Raw genomic sequence first — 22,080 nt, 5'->3', positions numbered from 1 at the left:
GTGGACTTTCTGAAGGAATCCTATGATAACTATGATTTGGCAAAGTAATTAGTTTACCAAAGCAAGGCCAGGAGCATATATAGGTGTCCAACCCAAACACAACCAAACCATTACAGATATAAGTGGAGAATAAAATTTTGATGTATAATAAAAAAATCCTAGCAAAACAACACTTTCCAGGAGGGAGAGCCACCTTCCCAGATTTCTCTTCTTTTCTGGGCACCGCTAGATAAAAATAATACGCATATTTCTTAAGCTATTATAAAGCAAAGATACCCTTTCTCCTGTCTGCAAATCCTCCAGTTGCCCGCTCGTGGTTCTCATTTTATATATTCTATACTCTTCCCTTTACATTCCACTCGATTGAATCATTTGTATCCAAATTAAAATTTGGAAATTTAAAATTAGCTAGAATTGAATATTAAATATCAGAAATTAAGTATTTAAAAAATTTTCAGTGTTAGCCTAGCTAGTTGGTTGTTTTAAGCTTATTCTGTTGATGTGTATGCTATAACCATACAATGCTAATCTTGCCATAAGTTCAAACCTTTTTTTTTTTTGGTAGAAGTTCAAACCTTCTTCATATAGAAATTATACCGCAAGATGCACCGTATTAACGGTGCACCATACCAAACAAATTTTTTTTATTTATATAAATCCCATTTATCACGTGTCTTATATTTGAAATGACGCCGCTCTCACTTTATCTCAGATTGCCCTTCTGATGCGCTGTTGGATTGATGCATTAGATGTGAGACATGATTTCTGTCTCTTTTTTTGTTTTTTTTCCCCGTATATGTGATGTACTTTACCAGCCGTGCGATTCATGTCGACATCTGATGCTAAATCGGTTAAATAAAAAAATATATTTTTATTTTAATTTTGTTTCAATAAATATTCAAATATTATTTGCAATCTGGAAAGTTCCATCACGACAGTAATGTCTAACATTCCTGACAAATCTCCACGTCACATCACGTACTCCCGAACCGCCACGTTCAAATCCGCGAGCCAGCGCATGTGTTCCCGCCCTAACGGCCCGTAACTCCGCCAGCTTGCCAGGCTCTAGAGACTTCAACCGCACATGGACAACAAAAACAAATGAATGGAAGTATTACGATGCTTCCACCCAAAAACGGACACACGAGATCACAGACAAAAGCCATCGTGCAACGTCACATAGTATTAGGTCGGCACCTCCTTTGCGGATTGGGTTTATCTTTTGGCATCTCCTCTGCTCCCTAATAAAAACCTTTGCCGAATACCGCCTCTTATCAATCCCTGCCTTTTCTTCTAGTGGGAATCCAGAAAAAAGGCTATAAACATATTCCTTTTCAAAAAGCCAGGCTGATTACTTGGTTGCTTAATTCATATTATATCATTGTTAGTTTAAATTAATGACTTGCCATTTGGATACCTGAGCTCTACTTGCACTCCAGAACAAGATCCTTGCTTCACCTTGTCCTCAAAGGTAGTTCACTCTCCGTTCTATCCCTTTCCCGGCCGCATTTCTTTCTTTTTCTACAACCTTTGGTCGATAATTCCTTCTTTTTTCCAGTGTTTTTTTATGGGTCTCCTTTTTTTTTTTTTTTTTTTTAACCTTCTCACCCATGGTGGTGAAAACGCGAAGATCTCCTTCGGCCCTCCGGAGTCTCTGCGGCCCATCTCAATATTCTTTACCTCCTACCTTTTTTAACCTTTATTTAGACACCAAAGTATCCTCTATACCGCCAACTTGGTGGTTTTTAAGCAGTGTACCATATAGTTCTGGTGAGGCTTTCACTTCTGCTGTCTCGTTTTAGTTTTGTAATGGAGGTGGAATCAAATCCAAGTTGGATTGCTGGGTGCGTTGCTTCTAGAATGGTCTTGCATCTGCCTTCTTAATTCCCTCATCTTGTCATAATTACTTTTTTAAGTTTCTTGTGTGTGACACATCGCATTTGTTGCTTTACTAAAACGCGGCTGGCAGCCCATATATGCTTGCCGAGCTTCCAGTCGTTGTCATGGTGTTCTTTTTTTGCCAAGTTCCACTGGAGTGAGGCTGCAAAGATTTCCATTTTAAGCCCCTTCTATCGCAGCTTTCTCTCTGAACTCCACTTGTTTTGAATTATTTTCGAATCCACGAGTAGAGTAGAGGTTGGGAGCAGAATTCCGGTGGTGGTGGGGATGATGGGGCGGTGGTATGGGCTTGTGAAGGTGGTTTCTTGGTTGTGTTTGGTGGGTGTTGTGAGTGGTATTGGAGTGAACTGGGGGACGCAGGCGAGCCACCCCCTGCCGCCGGGCACGGTGGTTCGGATGCTCCGCGACAACGGGATCCAACAGGTGAAGTTGTTTGATCCAGAGGATAGTGTCATGGGTGCCCTCAGCAAGTCTGGGATTCAGGTGATGGTCGGGATTCCGAACGAGATGCTCGCCGGCCTGGCGTCGAGTATGAAGGCGGCAGAGGATTGGGTGTCCAAGAACGTCTCCAGCTACATCAAGGATGGAGTGGATATCAGGTTATCTTTCTGACCGCTCGAAACTTTTTTGAAATTGTGTGATCATACCCTTTTTTTTTTTTTGAGAAAATGTGATCATTCCTTTGTTTGTTTTGCCGGTATCGAATTCAGTATAATTTTACTTCGATCACTTGAATTGCAAATATCAATACAAATTCTTAGAGAGGAAGCTTGATGAAATATTATTATGATAGTTGCTTCTGTGCAAGTGTGCGGACTATAAAAATCATCCAATTATTATGAGTTATTATGACTGAGAAGACAATAATTTGCAATGGTTTTTCCATGGCTTCGTTTTATCTATATATACTTCCATTTCTTTTCAGTTTGTATGCATCTTTATTTGACTTTATCTTATTATTTGATGGAAGTTTGTATGCATCTTAAATTATTTCTTGGTGGCTTGGAGATATCCTTGGCAGGCAGATGCAGGAAATTATGAAGCCTTGCATCTTCAGATTCAAATCGACAGGATTCTTGAGATAAATGCTGTTGATTCTGGAGTTGGTTTTTCCGCATTTCTAAAAATTCTATTCGTCACTAGCTCAGAAATGGCTTTCAACTCCTCTAAAAAAGGAACCAGGATATGTTTTCCAAGGATGTTCTGTTCTCTATGTGGCAGAAGGACATAGCTTAGCCATTTGCTGGTTGCCCTCTCCTACCTAGTTGACTTCACAAGCCTGGCTGTTTCTTCTTAGTGTTTCTTTCACTCTTCCATCAACAGAGATTTTGTCAAAACCAAAAGCAAACAGTCAAGCAGAAATATATACCTTCTGCAGCCAAGTTATTTTGGTAATCTTTGCTGATACCACCTTCTCCAAGACCAGAAAACATCGGTGATGATCTAATTGGGATTCAAATTTGGAGTTTTTGGGTGACTTCTCATACTGCTGTGGTTTCTATTTGTAACATCTACTCCCCTTCTCCTCTCAAGTTTAGAGAATCTCTTGGATAGCTCTATATTCACTCAAACCATCTGAAATGTTTCATTAGTTTTTTTTTTTTTTTTTTTCCCTTTCTTGGTGAAAACTGCGTGTAATGGACCAATCCAACATAACTCGTCTTCTATTGCAGTTCAATAAACTTGACTTGCAATCTGCAACGACCAAAATGGTTTTCATCTGTATAGCCTTTCACTCAAAGCAGTGCTGTTTCGATTGCTTCTTTCACTGCTTCTTGCTTCTCTGTCAACAGTATGTTGCTGTTGGAAATGAGCCATTCTTGGAGACTTATAATGGGAGCTTCCTCCAAACCACCTTTCCAGCGCTCCAAAACATCCAAGGTGCCCTCATAAAAGCTGGGGTGAGCAGCCAGGTCAAAGTCACCATACCCCTGAATGCTGATGTCTATGAATCATCAAGCGGCAAGCCTTCTGATGGGGACTTCCGCATGAACATCCACGACCTCATGGTTTCCATCATCAAATTCCTCAGTGACAATGGTGCTCCCTTCACAGTCAACATCTACCCCTTCATCAGTCTCTACAATGATCCCAACTTCCCTGTGGACTATGCCTTCTTTGATGGACAACCTGCATCCCCTGTAGTTGATGGTTCGATCACATACACTAATGTATTTGATGCAAACCATGACACTCTTGTATGGGCCCTGCAGAAGAACGGCTATGGAAATCTTTCCATCATCGTCGGTGAGATTGGTTGGCCCACTGATGGGGACATGAATGCAAACATTCAGTATGCTCAAAGATTTAACCAAGGCTTCTTGAAGCGTGTCGCATCAGGGCAGGGCACACCAATGAGACCAGGACCTATTGATGCATACCTGTTTAGTTTGATAGATGAAGATCAAAAGAGCATCCAGCCAGGGAACTTTGAGAGACACTGGGGCATCTTCTACTATGACGGGCAGACGAAATATCAGCTTAGTATATCGACATCAAAATCTGGAACTTTAGTTGGAGCTAAGAATGTTAAGTATTTGGACAAGAAGTGGTGTGTGTTCAAGCCTTCAGTCAACCTTGACGATTCAAGAGTGCCACCAGCTGTGAGCTATGCTTGTGCCAAAGCTGACTGCACAAGCCTTGGGTACAAGACATCATGCGGCGATCTCGATGCGCGGGGGAATGTTTCATATGCATTCAACAGCTACTACCAGGTCAATGATCAGGATAACAGGGCCTGTGATTTCCAAGGCATAGGTACTACCACCGACAGAGATCCATCTACTTCCACTTGTAGGTTTGAGATCATGATTGAGGCTGGTTCTGCAACATCCAGGAGGTTAGCAGCAGTCGGGTTACCGGGAGTTCGTCTGGTGTTCCATGCATTTCTTCCAATTCTGTTGACATTGCTGTGATCATTCTTGCTATGTCGATACTGTGTTTATAACATGGATTCATTGTTTTGTATCTATTAAGTACCAGTATATAACACTCATTACAGGTGTTTCCCCCCCCCCTTAAAGAAGACTCGGTGAAGAACAATTTGATCTGTTGATACTGACTTGAGATCTCACTGAACACAAATGTGCCATGGAAAAAGTGAAAAACAAAGTGTGCAGGCTGACTACAGACATGGTGGTGGAAACTAAATTTGATCCATTCAAATGACAATTTAATGCGAGAAACAGTGAAGCTATTCTTAGCCTTCAATTTGTTGATCATGCCTCTTATTTGTTAGGTGGTATTTGTAAAATCTTCTTCTTTTGCAAATCTGAGGTCAAGTGAACGGGATGGTGGGTTTTCTCATTGTTTACATCAGAAGGAAGGGGCAAAAAGAAAACTTTGACAGCAAGTTTGGATGAGTTTCTCTCTTTCATGGTGGTTTAGCAAAAGATAAAAATATTTTAGTGGCATTAAAGACGCGTATGGTCTTTCAGTGGCCACGCAAAGTTGCTTAAACTGGTGAAGTCTTTCAGGTTTTTTTAATCTTTTTTAGCAACAACCAGCAAGTCCTGTTATTTTCATCAAAAGTAGGAGAAAAATTCAACATTATGCCTTGCTATTTTAGTTGGCAAATACGTCGGGGGCAGCCAAGTGAGTGTTGCTGACTCAAAGCTAATAACTGCTGTTGCTTCCTATGGGAACTGGCGTAGCAGACGAGTCCATACGGAATCGTAAATGAAAGCGCAAATTGGACGGACCACCACCATTTTTCCTTCAAAAAAGAAAAGAAACTAAAAGATAATTACTTGTAAGATAGCTCTAACGTGCAAATATTTGAATCCTTATATCGGGCAGAGATGCTGTTTGCTATGAACAAGCAATCAAAAGAAACTGGCATAATATGCATTCCAAAGTTGTCATTTCCACTGAAGAAGTGCCATGACAGAATACGCATGAAAGTCTTGGTGCATATGTTTGAATTATTTTTTTTTTCCTGTTAGCAATGTGAATTATTATATATTGTTTTCCAATGTGCATCACAGCACATAATTATTATTCATTTCTCTACCAAATGTATCTTTCCTAGTGAATCAACCAGCCAATCAAATTTTTTTCTATGATGAAGCCGGACTTATATAATTTCTCTAGTATTTAAACCTCATTCCAATTTCGATTCTGATTTTAGTTCCAAACCAAACACGTTAAAAAATATCATTATCCTAATTCCCATTCCGATTTTAATTCTCAACGCGAGCCAAATGCACCTCAACTAGGCTGGAGCCCAAGCTCCCACGCAGAGCCTTGAGAAGCTTCATCTACCCCACCTTTACTCAAGGAGTCATACCACTGAAACTAAGGTTTGGTGGTATGTTGCATATAATATTATTTTTCACTTTCGTTAGATTTTCGATGATCTGTTGCAACCATGAAACTAGTCAACCAACAAACAACTTCCATGCAGCTGTGTTATCAAAACCATGGGAAATTTTGAACAAAAGAATTCAGGTAAAAAGTCTGCTTCAACTTCAAAGTGCTCGTCATCTTGATAGCAATACAGCACTGATTCAGAAGCCATTCCCAATTATTTGCTAAAGCATCTAAACTTTGTCACCATGAATTATTTATATAATGATCTGAAACAAATTCATTCATAACATCAACTTTCTGCAGCATGACAACATTTAACTGTTCCCCTATCCAGAAGGAAGTTCTCATGGTTACTGAATAATCCGACCAAGACCTCCCAGCAATGGCACAACACTGTGTTTAGCTTCTCATAATCTTTTTATACTATGGATATGTAATTTTTGGATACAAGATATTGGAAACAGCATGATCCGTGTACAAACAGAGAAGATATGTTTACTTTAATTGTGAAGCATTAATATTCAGTAAAAGAAGATCAATAGAACAAGCAAGGTCAGGCATGGGGAATAGGAGCAGCGTGTTCACCAGGATACCTAACCGGCACCAGATCCATGAAGCCATAATCTTCTTTCTGGTCCCACAAATCATCTTCCCAGATATATTCCTGCATCCAAGTCTCACCATCTTGAGGCAGGTCAGCATTAGAAGATGCTCGAGGTGCTGATGCAAACCACAACAAATCATCTTCCCAGATATATTCCTGCATCCAAGTCTCTCCATCTTGAGGCAGGTCGGCATTAGAAGATGCTCGAGGTGCTGATGCAAACCACAACTGTGACGCCCCCCTTGACGAGCTAAAGACAGGTGTGATTGCTAACATCATCATAAATAGAAGCAGCAGCAGGAGAAAAGGTGCTTTCATGGCTGAAACTTTGCAATGTTAACTCACACCACCTGAGTGCCCCTCTTAAGCATTCATCAGCTTTCTTTGGAAGCCTAATACATCACCAAATCATTCTTCTATAAATAATGTCCTCAATGAGTACCATGATCTTGAACCAACTAATGCTGAACAGAATTATTTCACCAAAGAAGAGAGATGTTCTCTTAGGGCTCTGCCTTCCTTCACACCGAGAGCATGACCTATATTCAGCAGAACCATGAGTTTAGCATGCTCCTGTAATCAGGTACTCTTTTTACCAATCTGTCAATCATTTTTCTAATATTCACATTCTCTACTCTTTAAACTAGTAATGAAGAGAATGCCTGACATTGTAAATGCCACTGAATTGGGATGAGATAATAAAATAAAAAATGGAGAGTGAAAAGCTAAGAAAGACAAATGTTCATATCACCAAGTTGAGAATTAAAGCATAATAATGCATAAAATTCAATATTTTTGAGAGAGCTTCATTCCAAGTCTAAAATTTAGTATCTAATCCCCAACTACGAAACATATATGGATGGCAAAGTGATCCTGTAGCTTCACCAACAGATAAGAAAACAATATAATACTGCTATCATCTTTTAGATCCCCCACAGGGACATTGGTGTGTCAATGATTGCTAATTGGAATTCAGCTTGATATCTTGAATTTTGGACTCCCTAAGACCATTAATAGGGTTGAATCTCAAGTTACCATGTTAAGAAATATAGGATATATACCAGTCATCAACTTCACCGACAAGCAGAATAATACATGGGAGATACCGCTTTATCTGTCAAAGAAGTACCTTCACTAGCTACATGGTCAACCTTTACAAAACAGACACTAATTTACATGAAAATACAATCTCCAGATTGTAGTTTCATTAAATGTTTATAACTAATTGACTATTACATGGAAAAAGAGATTATTTCGAGATGATGGTTCATTAATCCAATAAGAGAACTTTGTTCAAACATAGTCTAACTTGCTTATGATGTAATTGACTGATTGGGGCACAAAAGTATGATTAGGTTCCTCCAATAACCTCTTCATACTTCACAAATAAAGAAAGGTTTTTTTTCATTTTTTTGACATAGAATAGTGGCCCTATAAAGCAAACCTTCATAAGCAGTATCTAATGGGTTAGCTGTATAACTAAAGTTTCCAAACCAATTATGTTGAAGATGGAAGTCTAAAGCAGTAAAACATTACTAAAAACATGATATCAAAGTAACATTATTTGGTATAGTTCTAAGTTAAAATTTCAGCCAAGTCTAACCTATTAGAATGCATTTATTCTTTTTGAGGAAGAAATAGTTGTGAAAGAGATATGAAAATAACTGCATATATGTATGTGTAGATTAATATCACATTCTGCAAAAGCTGTATAACAAATACACATAGCATGCATGTATCTACCCCCTCCCACACATGCATCCATTCATGGAACCACACTTGCCAATATACACACATGCACACATATGTCACCATGCACGTACGCAAACAAGCAGATGTCTTTACATGCAGCATATCTATATTTTTATTCTCGAATTTGGATCATCAAAAGAAGCAAAATTGCAAGTTCTATGTAAAATACCAGGAATAGATATTTAAACCAAAATACCAAAACAAGGTATTCATTCCCTTTCTTGTTCTTGATCATATTGCAATGGGATAGAGGATCTCTTTTTTCTTTTCTTTCCTTTTTTGGGCAATAACTATATTTTTATATACATAATATTTTTATAGATTCAATGGAGGTCAGGATCAATCATTTGATATGCAGGTATGTATGCTTTAGGCATACAGGGCCATTGTTTCTGTAAGTTTAAAAGAGGGATTCCAGCTACCCACAATGTAGTCAACTCCATTGAATCTCTGCATTTATCCTTTTATTATAAGTTTTACAAATCCGTGCTTTATCAAAACAAAGTCTTGGCTCAAGAACTATACGTGTGTACATCTACATTAAAACCAAACAATTAATTCATGCATCACTATGACTGCTGAAATTGTACACCACAAGAAGATGGAATTCCACTTTTGGTTTTCGGATAGAAAGGATGAGCATTATGAGTCAAACCTAAGAGTCCAAGAAGAATTGGAGCCTACAACAATATGAGAAAATCATGGTAATAAACCTAGCAGTAGCCATATAGCTTCTAGGTATGTCTGAACAAACAATCAGAAACGATGAAACTAGTCACATTTATAAAGTAAAAACTCTCACAGTCATAAAGAGGCATGATTGAAGAAGTTTCCAAAGCTTAGGAACCTTGACTGGCTTACAAGGATTAATGGGCTCTTTTCTAATTTCATTTAGAATAGTTTATGCCTTCACTAAGTTAAGGAAAAGTATCCGGTTTTTATTCTATATATTAAAAGAAAAAAAATGTGAGCAAGGTTCACCATACTAATATGCACTATCCCATATCGGACATAACATAACATACTGGTATCAAACCAAGACTCCGCATGACAACATATCGAGTCTCGGTACACCAGACCGACCCCTGTGTCAAGCATATCGACACTGTACCAGCAAATTACTGGAATAAGGTCTATTATCAAGATTGTGAACCTTGCACATAGGGTCCGTTTGGTTGGGGTATGTCAGATTACAGGATAATCTGCTAATTCTTAGAAATTATTTATTTGAAAAAATGATTGCGGAGGAAAATAACTTTTACCATGTTTGGTTGGTGAAAAAATTACTCCGGAAAATGATATTGGAAAAAGATTACTATGTTTGGTAGAAGGTAAATCTACATAGGAATATGGCCAAATTTACAAATATATCCTTGAACATAAAATACATTTTTAATACTAGGATAGCATTGTCATCTCCAATTAATTTTTATGTAATGATTATAATCACATAACCCTTTACATAATAGTATCTCCATCTTAATTTTTTTATAAAAGCTCTTTATTGAATGCATTTGGAAAGACATCAAAATAAATTCAATAATTATACATGCAGCTTTATTGGGGATATTTTTATCAAGTATGGATTACCGTCACTCAGAAATTTATAAAATACCAACCCCCCCATGGTATTTGTTTTACCTTCTCTCTCCAAAAAATAAGCATGGGGCCCACTAACTTTTTTACCATCTCTTTCTTCCCTTTTTCAAACCAAACATGATAATCTGACATAGGAATCATTTTTCCATGCCAGATTACCCCCAACCAAATGACCCCATAAGGTATAGCCATATATCCAAACTTAGTAATTCATTGAAGACATCAAAAGAGTCGAACTCTCTAACTTCGCAATGATTGAAACCATTAATACTTCTAGTAATATTAACTCAATCTTTCTCGTGGTATTAGCAACTTCAAACATTAAAAACTTCAAATTGGAACATAAAAGTCTGACTAGTTAAACAGCGAACCTTTTTAAAACTTATAAAATACTGTTTGTCAGATAATGCTTTTAAGGTTTACAACTTAGCACAATCATAACCACCTTCCCCTAGTACCAAGCGTGGTTGAAATGCTCAACACAAAGGCATTGAGTTCATCATTTAGAATCACCTTTGAGTTTGTCATTTAGAGTCATGTATAATAACTTGGCCAGTGACCTCAAAGGAAAAATGCCATCATCTACTTAATCTCCAAGCACTTGAGCCACAAAGCAAACAAAAGGTTATACACAATGGTAACTACAGAGATGGCCTATTTAGGCAATTTTCTTCCTTAGGTTAGCAATAATCTTATAAAGAAGAGAAAAACTTATGCATGACAAGTTTTGATTTGGAGAAGTTTATTATACACATAAAAGACATGATACAAGCATGACATAACATAACATGTACAAAATATTTGAGGGCTAACAAGGAGTTTAAATTTGGGATAGACCCCCACCACCAAGGGTCAATAGTAAGCCCTTATTTTTTTCCGCTTCTTTGGATGAATTGATTAATGGTGCTCCTAAGGAAGTTTTTGGAAGATAAGGACCTGGAAAGAACTGAGTCATAATATACACAATTCAATTTAGTAGGATTACAAATAAAAGTAAGAGCATGTTATGCTTATTGGAGAAGAGTGCCTTACAAGACCATTTTTGAGAGTGCCTTACAAGACCACTTTTGCTATCATATTTATAAAATAATGATGTGGGCCAATAAATTAGGACATTTGGAACTAGGTAAATTGGATGGACTCGAAAGCTGCTACTAGGGCATTCTATAGCCACCTCATGTCCCAGAGACTGCAGGATTAATCTTATCATATTCAATGATGTACAGGTTAAGATATAAATGATATTGCAGGGGCAAATCCAACAAAAGATGGTAGAGTTGGTTAGGCAGGTCATTCATATCACTTCACGATCGGATTTAGAGACATGCATTTCATTTCACCATAAACAATAGAGACTAAATCACAAAAAAAATTACCGAACCCAGAACAAGCAACAAAATTTTCCAAGCAATTTATGCATTGTCAATAATTTTCCTGCATAATAGAAGAAAATCCAGTTTCATTGATTGCTTATACATATGCATGACTATCTTGAGAACAATTATAATCCATGAGGAATCTACATCCAGACCTAACTCCACGAGGATTAAACATGGAATATCTCCCAATGCAAACACCGAGGAGGGGTGGCAATCATCTCACCCAAGTCCTGTTGGCTATTCATATGCATGATGAAAGAATTACAAAAAGACTGATTACGATATAAATTTGGTCATGCCAGGAGAGAAAAACATAAATAAGATAATTAGTAAAGCTAATTGGAAGAAAAAAAATACTTTAAGAAAGAATCATTGAATTCATACCCCTCTAAAAGCAAGAAAACCAGCAACATACGAATTTGTAGTTTGGCAACATCAAAATCCACATGGACAACATTCAGAATACCAGAATGCAGAATTACAAGAGCAGCACATTCTGTGGAAGGTTCGATTTTTAAGAAGCTCATATCAACCCCACCACTACATTTTACCTTCCCTGTTTTAAAACCTCCCTGTAAACTTGAGTCATCCAATGATGTGGTCCATGTGAAATCCACTCCAAATATCAGTTTCCTCTTGAGCAGATACTGTGCCCTGCATGCGAAGTAACTTGTCCAAAACAAAAAACAAGAACAAATATGAGCAAGCTCTGCAGACCCTTGTTCCAACAAAAGCACCACCCATTCCTCAATACTGTAAGTTGGGAATTGAAAGCAAATGTATACTCAATCCAATCCTGTTAGCACAGTGAGAATATGCTGCCATTTTCATGAATAGAAGGACCATCCATTCATGTATCCCAGTATACTTCAGAATTTAAATATACCGATAGAGTATGTTGATCAATTACTTTGATTGTATAACTGCATAGAGTGACCTCCAAAGACAGGTTGATCATCTAATAAACTGCTATGTGATAACTTGCATTCCTTTAGACATGCATTCATTATCCTGAGTTTACCTTCTTCGTTGTAATAAGATCACAACTAGATCTCAAATTTCTAAAATAAATAAACAATAGCAATGCACATTACTCTGTAACCAAAATATTATTTTAAAATGAAAGTATCAATCATTTGATGGGAAAATGAACAGGACTTCAATTTCATAGGCAACGTGCCCATTTTTGAAGATCTCTGTGCCCATAGAGTATAATTCTTTCTTTCTGCACAAAAACCTATGCTACCAAAGGTTAGCTAGGATTCTGCTCACATTAAAGATAAGTGTTCCTTTCAACTCTTCAACTCATTTGGTAATAGAAGAAAAAACTAACATTCTCATTCATCAGAATAACATGCAAATTTTCAACAAGCTATAAGCAAAACCAAACAAAACAAGTAGATTTAACTTCCTATCAGTTGCACAGACCAACACTCCATTTTTCACAGCAAGAATTCGATCTCATTCATGAATTTCTGAAAATAAACATCCATGTGGCACTTCCTAATTCAAGTGGAATATGTAAGCTAAGACTTCAAAGTGGCCTCCAAGATGGTGGCTTGAAGGCACAGAACCAAGTTAATGCAGTTTTGATGTATAATATCTGCCAGTTGTTGCTACCATTTGTTGCACATGTGCACAAAACAACCACAAAAGAAGGTGAAACTTATTACAAATAGAAGTTCGAATCGACATGAGAAAGTGCATTTGCAGAACCAAACTTGTTGAATATCAAAGTGCCCTGCCTCCCACCTATAAAAATGTCATGACTTGCCATCAAGATTTTGCAACAAAAAAATAGGGATGCAATTGTACTGTACCTGGCACACTGAAAAATAACCGAATACAGAAAAGAGAAGGACTAGACTTGGTTAAAATTATCAAGAATTTTCAGTGGTTCATGCCAGAGTCTAATCGTTTCGAATGTAGTCAGCGAAGGGAGGAGGAGGATGGTCTATGGTTTCATGGCAAAGATTTATTAGGATTTTGGAAGCCTTCAAGAGGGATGGCAAGTGGGAGAAATTATTGGGTAGACCCAATCTACCAGCTCAACTGTAAACCAGGCCATGGTATCCCATCATGTCGGCTGAGCTTTCCACGGAATAAAAGAATAAAAACCACCACCTCAGTTGTTTAAAAAAAAAAAATCTAGCAATTTTGGTGGGAGATTTAAAATTCAACTCTCCCTCTTACCCTCTCTCTACCTAAAGACCACTGCCACACCCCCTACTCCCTCTCTCTATCTCTCTCTTTGCATGTATCCTCACAGTCGAGACTTGAGACTGTCCTCACTCCTCCCCCTATTTCCATCCTCCTTGTCTCCTCCCCTATGGCTGAAATCACCGCGTTTCACCACTTAGCGGAGACCTACACTTCACCGCTTAGTGGAGAACCTTGGGTATCGCACCGAACCAACCATAGGTAACTGACCCAAAACCTTTTCATCCCTCTTTCCTTGTCTCTCCCTATTCTGGGGATGGGCAGCAAACCTCCATTGTTTCTCCCTATATCTCTCCCTCCCTCTTTTCTATCTCTATGACCAATGGCTGAGCCACCAGCAGGGGCCGAGGGCCCAACTGCCCTCTCTTCCCGTTCTTCCCTCTGTCTCTCCCTATTGCTCAGTAGACGGCACAATGCCATCCCCTTTTTTCTCCCATCACCAATCCCCCTCTCTTCTAGTCTCTCTCTTTCGCTCCCCTTCTTCTCCATCTCCTCCTCTCCCCCCTCCTTTGGACTGACCACAATTTATTGAAGTATCATCCTTTCATTCGAGCCCATATGGATGCCAGCAAAATCTTGTAGTCCACCAAATATTTCAATATTTTCAGTAGACATGAGCCGGATCCTTAAGAAATGATTAACCAAAGTTAATGGAAGGAAGCTTTGTTTGGTTGTTCTTTTGCTTGAAAGTTTGATTGACCTGCCAAGTTACATAAAAGTGTTATACATGTATAGTGTAGACATGTGGCTACAGAGTGAGAAAGAGATAGTAGTTCATTGGTTTGAAATTCCTATACTGTGTGATTTCTCCTCAAAACGCATTCCAATTTACTTGTGTCATTTCCTTTGCTCAATTTTAACTTTGCATGAAAATCCTATACTGAGCATATTACATTTCAAGCAACTAGGAACTTTGTCCCCATTTGTTTGCCATTTTATTCAGTTGAAAGCCTGAAACATTACTGCTTGTTTCATTTCCTAAAAACATGCCTGCATCATTTCCTTACCAGTTACTTAATTCTTTATGCTTATTAATGATAATATATAGAAATTTTTGCTATAATTTCAGATCACAGTAAAGCTATATTTATGGCTCCTTCTCGGGATACTTTAATCCCGTGCTCTCATCTAATTTGAAGCAAGATTTTCAGAACCGGTACCGATGGCCATATCGGCCGACCGGCGATACGATACAGTTTCATATCATACCGGACCGACACAAACCGACGAAGGCAAAAGATCCGAATCAGGAGAAGAAAAAGAGAGAAAGAGAGAGAAATAGAGAGAGAGGGAGGAAGAAAGAAAAGGAGGGAGAGGAAGGAGTCGAAGGGGCCGCCAAACGACCTCTGTCTAGCCGTCGTGGCCACCTGATGGCACAGTCCACGTGCGCAGCGCCACAGGCATGAAACAGGGACGACGCCCCTATTTCACGGCTATTTTTTAAAAAAAAACCGAAAAAGTTGAAGCCGACAATTAGTTTGCCGACTTCACTGTTGCCTTTTTAAAAAAAAAATCCAAAGTGAAGCCGGCAAACCGATTGCCGGCTTCACTATTCACCTTCATTTTTAAAAAAGGGCAATGAACAGGAGCTGGGGTTTCCCTCCCTCTCCTCCTCTCTCTCTCTTTCTCACTTTCCCTCTCTTTCCCTCTCCCTCCGGTATACCGATTTCACCGGCCGAACCATGCTGGTTCCCCATCGATCCGGTACGATATGGGGTGTACCAGCCAGTTCGGTACGGTATAGAAAATCCTGATTTGAAGTGTCCTTTTAATTGGTCCAAGTCTGATCCCTTTGCAAGTACAAGCTAATGCCATTGCATCACATGTATTCATAAACATTTTGGGCTTGGACTCATGCGGTCCCATTCAAGCTCTGTTTGATAGGAAGATATAGTGGCACTATTGTTATATAAAAGAAGAAATCAAGGGATTATCTGTTGACAAGTATAGATTAAGTCATCCTTAATGCATTATGCTAGCATGCAGGGAGGGGTGAGCCAAATGATGTGGAAAGTGTGAATATAAGAGATGGGCCAGATCTTGACCAAGCCCACCTACATGTTTGACCAAGCTCAAACAACAGTCATGTGGTGATGCCATATCTAGTCGAGTAAATATGTGTTTTCCCTATTTAGTTTTGATTTTTGAATCTTTCTATCATATTTTTTCTTTGCAAGGTGGCCCCTAATGTCTCTAAATACTAATGCCTTACCTATGATATGTAATTTGGTTTTACATGGGGCTGTACACCATATCACAGATATTTTTGCCTTCTTTGGCAGGACCTAACATATCAAATCAGTGTTGGTTCTCAAAGTGGTCCATCTTGGCTGGATTATTGCAACAAGCAGCGTCATTGTGGTCATATGGCTTCTATCAAAGTCTCAAATTCACAAAAAATCCAAATAAATTGTACTACATTTCTGAAGAACATCACTTTGTCAATTGGTATTTGCCTACAAATAATCAATCTAGAAGTCACTCTACGATAGTGGTTGAAGATTTACATAGGGAGATAAGAAGAGAGATTAGTTAGTTAAGGGTGGAGTCAAAAAAATGTATTATAGGATTAAAGAATCAACTGAGAGTAGTGCTATGATATATAAGCTTTTGGTTGGAATTATATGACTACTTGCTGTAATAGTGTTCAAGTGCTCTAAAGCTTATTGAAATCATATCTATGTAGTAATTGTAAACAATTATTGTATCTTAAATAAAGGATGGACTATCATGTTTCTAGATATTATTTCTGCTTGCTAATTAGTAGCCTAGTTAAAGGACGGACTATCATGTTCCTATATTTTATCGTTGCTTGCTAATTAGTAGCCTCTCTTGCTAATATTGCTATTAAAATGTTGCTAATATTGGTAGCTAATGAATGAGAGACACAAGTTAAGGTTGGTCATATTTCTTGGCTTAGAAGTAAACTGCAAATATAAGCAAGCAATTGTCACAAACATAGTGACATAGCAAATATAAGCTGATGTCATAGCATCTTTATCTTTGAGATGAGTTATAATTGAAAAGAAAACATTCCATGGCATCTTGTACATAGAAATATAATAAACTACATAGAGGGGAGATAATCAAACAAAATTCTGATGTCTGCTTCATTTGAGTTATAATTGATAACAGCAGATGGTGAAGCTTCTAGCTGAGGAGTGCTAACAATGCTTGAAATGAAATCCTCTGCATTAAACCTACCCGTTGCATCCCACTGAACCTCATCTGTGGTTGAGTGAAAAGGAAATTATTTAAGATACGGAAATCATTTTATTTCCAACCACAAGTACTATATTTTCATCCCCATCATGATGCTCATGGAGGACCTCAATTTAAGATATGGAAATCATTTACATCATTGTGATATCAATTGTTAACAGGCCAAAAATCAAAAGGCAGGAAAAAAGAAAAGAATTCACAAACCAGACAACTAATCATTTGTTCATATTAAAAGAATACACAAACAGAACAAAAAGGACATCTCCATCACCAAATATGCAAAAAGAAAAGTAGCATCTAAATGAGATAATTCTTGCTGGGTGTGCTACATGGAGTTAGTAAAAAATTACACATGATAAGCACCTATTCATGATTCCCTTTAAGCCTCTTTGTGGATACTCCTTCAGGTCTGACATAAGAAGGGTCTAACCCAGGGTATTCTTATTCTTCATCATCATCATCAACCATTTCAGCCTCATCATAATCATTTGCTTGATTACTTTTGACTGTTGAATGGGCGTCCAAGCTTAACCTATCAAAGAATTTTTCGAGTTTTGCATCTCCCAGGTCAAAAGTATCCCACAGAATTTTCCTAGCTCCCTCATGCCCCTGGCTTTTCATAACCAGGTTATAGGCATACCGCATTGCTTGATTATGATATACTAACTCAACCTTAGTGCCCTTCTTTTTTGATGGTCCCTCTTCATTGAGCCTATACACTCTTTTTCTCGCATCTTTCGTCCACCGTTTCAAAATGTACCGTTCAGGGATTCTTTGAACATTCTTAATGATAAAGGCTTTTAGTACATGTGAACAAAGTAAACCCATTCTCTCAAATTTTCCACAACTGCAACTGATCTCCATTGTAGATGTGTCAAGTAGGACTGTCCAAACTTTTGAACTCCTTTGCATCATCAACTCAAATTTGTACGAAGTTGCACAAAGTAAAATTTCTTTACATAATGATGTTGCACCACACCCATCAAGATACTCTTCCTCAAATAATTTGTAAATCTTGTGCGTAAACACTTTGGAAGCATGCTTCAAAATTTCACTATGTTCAACAATACAGGTAGGAGCACTCTGATTACAACAGAAGTCCTCTTTAGATTCGTCTCTTCGCCAACCATTAACCAATTTCTCCAATGCAACTACAAACTTTGTGAGAGAAGTTGATTTGTCGGCTATTGCATTCAAAACACTATCAGTCAAATCACTCTTTTGAGATGATTTAATCCCACCATCAAAAGTATCTTTGTTAAAAGCTGTACACCACTTCCGACGGAACTTATATAGATTATTAAGCCATTTGTTGTCTTGTGCATCGTACTCGGAAATCATTTTGCCCCATGTTTCTTCAAATTCTTCTTCATAATCACACCCTTGACATTTGTCGAACAATTCATGAAAATTCTGATCAGAATTGAGACTACTCAAATGAGAGGGAGCATTCTTATATATGTGCCACAAGCATAAGCAATGTTGTGTATTGGGAAACACCTCTGCAATTGCATTTGCCATGGCATGATCTTGGTCGGTAAAGATTGTTTTAGGAGGTCGATCATCCATTGACTCTAGAAAAGACTTAAAAAGCCATATAAAGGATGTTGTTGTCTCATCAAACAAGAATGCACATCCAAACATCACGTTCTGTCGATGATGATTAACTCCAACAAATGGTGCACAAATAAGATTATATTTATCTGTGCGATAAGTAGTGTCAAACACAACAACATCACCAAAACAATCATAATCAACTCTTGATCTACCATCTCTCCAAAAAAAATTGCAAGGCCGACCTTCTTGATTAAGTTGCACATCCCAATAAAACATGCCTTCTTGATTAGCTCTATGCTTGAAATGCTTTACTAAGCTTTGAGAGTCTTTTGCCTCGATTAGCATTAGCTTATGCTTGTTAATATAGTCCTCACAATTCTGCTTAGTAAATTCCAAATTTTCAGCACCACTACTTTCTTCAACCATATAGGAATAGGTACTAACCATTCGAATTCCAGCATTCCCCATTGAATCTAGTACACTAGCTTTTCCAGCTATAAGTGACCGCATGGATCTTAATAAATGCCTTTCTTCGGGCTTGGCCAAGTCATGATTATGCTCATCGACCATCTTCGTGACCTTCCATTGCCCCTCCTCATCAACCGTAAAGCGGATCATGGCTTTACAACCAGTTCTTGTATCTGGCTTGTTAAAACTTGACTCACCAAGATATTCATCATTCTTAAGCCCTTCTTTTGAGCAGTAGTAGTCCTTTGTGCGAATTTTTTTAGTCCCTATCCAGTAATATTGCTTTCCCTTTCGCACACTAAAACCCATGCGATGCCCATAGTCACGATACAAGTTGTAAGCCTCCTCCTCACTATTGACAACCTGCCCCAATAATTCTTTAGTCACTTCCTCATGTCCTAGAACATCAGAAGACTCCTCATGTTTGTCTGCTTCTTCGCCATTAGAGTTAGCACGTATAGCTTCCCCTTCTCCAACATTGTCAAGACAAATAATTTCCCTATGACTGCCACAACTTCTATCACCATATTCAGAGCTGTCCATAACTGCAATTAGAAACACGGCTTGTAAGAGTTTAATTCAATATAAGGTGTCATATAATTGAGCAGCATGCCTATATAAATAATCTAGTTGAATCTTCTGTTTGCAATTTTTCCTATATAAATAATCTAATTGAATCATCTGTTACAAAGATTTGTCCAGTGGCACGAGAATTTTTCCACACAAGAAGGAAAAGGCTATCAGATTTAGGCTCCTCCTTCAACAAGAATTTTGAATTCCAACTTAAGAGAGACTGAGGTATCATTAAAACAGTAAGTACATCATTTTACAGTAAAACAGGAAAAATTGAAGGAGAGAATATTGATTGGAATGGAGGATTAACTTGCAAAATTATGCATTTAAAATAAAACAAGACTTGCATCTACTGGAGATTAAGTAAATAGGAATTGCGTGACGTACATGTACCAGTTTTAAGGACCGTATGGCGCAAAAAAGCTATTAATGATGGATTTTTCCCACCAATATTATAAGTTTATTTCATCTAAAATTGCATGAAACAAGAATGCATCAGATGCATGCTGCGGCCGCATGCATCTTGTCGATGTTAAACAACGGTCATCCGCACCCTTAATATAACGAAGCGTTCAGCTAGGGTTGCTAGCAGATCATCAAAAATGGGCGATCATAAATCTCCTGCTAAACATGGTAGAATGAACAAAAACAAAATAAAGAAACATAAAGAAAACAAGCAATCCTTTCCTAAAGATAAGAAATCATAACAAGTTTGAGAGAGAAAGGAAAGCAATGGAGGGAACCCTAACGTTGTCGATTTCCGAAGGGGAGACGAGAGGCGAAATTTATCAGAGTACCTCAAGGAGAGATGGGGCTCAGAGTGGTCTCGACCGGGGGGGGGGGGGGGGGGGGGGCGTCGGACTGCTCGGAGGGATCTCGACCGGGTGGCGTCGGAGGGCTCGGAAGAGTCTCGACGCCGGTGCGACAGCCGGGCTTTCCGTCTTGTGGTGAAGCGCGGCGACTTCAGCGGCCGGGGAGGAAGGTAGTCTCGGGTCTCCGCCGTGAGGCGAGTCACAGAGAGGTGAAATTATATCCCCGTGGTGCGCGCCGTGTAAGATAAATTCCTCGAAATGTATAGAAATAGAAGGGGTTTTGGGTGCTTTTGGGGGGGTGGAGGGAATTATTAGATGGACCCGGTCTTTTGGACTGGACCGGCGGAGGAATTAGACATCACCCTCCTCCCTTGTAAACTCTTCACATCAAGGTAGGAGCGAGAATTTATCCTGTCATCCACCGTACACGTGGTCCGTAATTTGGCCTGGTCCACAGAACCGGGTCTATCCAATAATTTATCTTATTGGTGGCAGGGTCGGAGGGTCTCGAATCTGGGGCGCAGACCGGAAAAGAAACCGGAGGCCAATCGACATCGAAGAGGTTGGGCCGGGTTAAATGGGTCCGGCTCGATCCGTCTTATTGGATTCCCACCCAAGCCCAGCCCGCCTTGTCTTAGTGGATTTGAGACGCTATGTATTAGCTTGAACCGGCTAGGCTTTTGGAACTGCCAATCTTGCCAAACTTCCTCTATAACAATTTAAATATATAAGAAATTGCAAAAAATTCATGATTCTGCTTCTAGCCTTCTAGTAGCAAATCAAATTCAATAAAAAGGACACTCGTTGCATCTTTCCAATTATATTTATTTTTCAAATATAATCAATAATTTATTTTTCATGGAGAAGATAAACCTTTCTTTTTGTTTTTTTTTATCAATTTATGTATAGCCCAGTTACAAGCAATGAAAGCAAATGCCGAAGCATCAGGAAAACAACATCAGATCATGAGGAAAATTATGAGGTGCTTGTTAGGAACATGCATTATCTTGGTTGATGTTAAATGGCAATAATGACGTTGGTTAGACACGTAACTATTTTACCTTTCAATGTTCCATATCAAAACAAAAACATTTCGACGTTTCACAGCAAGACTACCGTTGTTTAATTCCAGAAGAAAGAAATGTGATGTAAAATTATTTAGAGATCTGCACATGGATCCTTATTTTCTTTTCCATTAGCATTCAAAAATAATCTTAATTTTAGCTTGGGCTTGAAATTATTCGCATAGCATCCATTGGAAGGTTATTGGCTTAGTACTCAAATATTTTTAAGTCATTGCCTTGAAAAAAAAAAAAAAATCAAAAGCTTGTGTTTATAGTTTACAGACAAGGATAGTTGATTAGTAACCAATAAACCAATGTTTTAGTTAAATGATCACATGACGATCATGGCAACGGTAGTATGCATGGTTACAACATGATACGTGTTGTTCATGTAATGAAAATCATGTAAGGAAAGTTAGCTAATTGAAATAACTATGGATAGAATTTCTGCTTAAAAATAATTGTTAAAGAAAGTTTTGCATTGCAGTCGGATTAAAAGTCAAGCATGAAAGAAAATATGATAGATTCTCTGACCTAAATGAAATTTGGAGATTGACAAAAATTGCTAAAATATTTGTATAAACACTTTATTTTTGGAAAAAGTCCAGAGTCTCTCTCTC

The 22,080-nt window shown here is 38.3% G+C and overlaps 2 protein-coding genes across 8 annotated transcripts; one reads left to right on the top strand and one right to left on the bottom strand.

The window, feature by feature from the left end:
- Positions 1-1,322: 1,322 nt before the first annotated feature.
- Positions 1,323-4,894, top strand: LOC105039365 (glucan endo-1,3-beta-glucosidase 6). Its single transcript, XM_073246054.1, has 2 exons — positions 1,323-2,498; positions 3,692-4,894. Exons 1-2 carry the CDS (start codon positions 2,167-2,169, stop codon positions 4,812-4,814), a joined length of 1,455 nt encoding a protein of 484 aa, XP_073102155.1. The 5' UTR covers positions 1,323-2,166; the 3' UTR covers positions 4,815-4,894.
- A 1,530-nt stretch (positions 4,895-6,424) lies between these two features.
- On the bottom strand, positions 6,425-20,700 carry LOC105039364 (protein FAR1-RELATED SEQUENCE 5). Of its 7 annotated transcripts, XR_012135488.1 has the most exons (5): positions 20,382-20,663; positions 17,350-19,556; positions 16,969-16,992; positions 11,929-12,213; positions 6,425-7,353 (listed from the first exon to the last, which is right to left on the bottom strand). XR_012135488.1 is itself a non-coding variant. In XM_010915505.3 (2 exons), the coding sequence occupies exon 2, from the start codon at positions 19,552-19,554 to the stop codon at positions 17,428-17,430; it is 2,127 nt and encodes a 708-aa protein (XP_010913807.1). In that variant the 5' UTR covers positions 19,555-19,556; positions 20,382-20,663; the 3' UTR covers positions 17,182-17,427. The 7 variants fall into 7 exon arrangements, 1 of the variants encoding a protein (XP_010913807.1); XR_012135493.1 differs by lacking the exon at positions 17,350-19,556 and having other exon boundaries at positions 20,382-20,700; XR_012135486.1 differs by having other exon boundaries at positions 11,929-16,992.
- Between the last annotated feature and the right edge of the window lie 1,380 nt (positions 20,701-22,080).

Source organism: Elaeis guineensis, chromosome 1 (assembly GCF_000442705.2).
Source record: "Elaeis guineensis isolate ETL-2024a chromosome 1, EG11, whole genome shotgun sequence".
Taxonomy (NCBI): domain Eukaryota; kingdom Viridiplantae; phylum Streptophyta; class Magnoliopsida; order Arecales; family Arecaceae; genus Elaeis; species Elaeis guineensis.
This window is presented reverse-complemented; position numbering and strand designations above follow the sequence as displayed.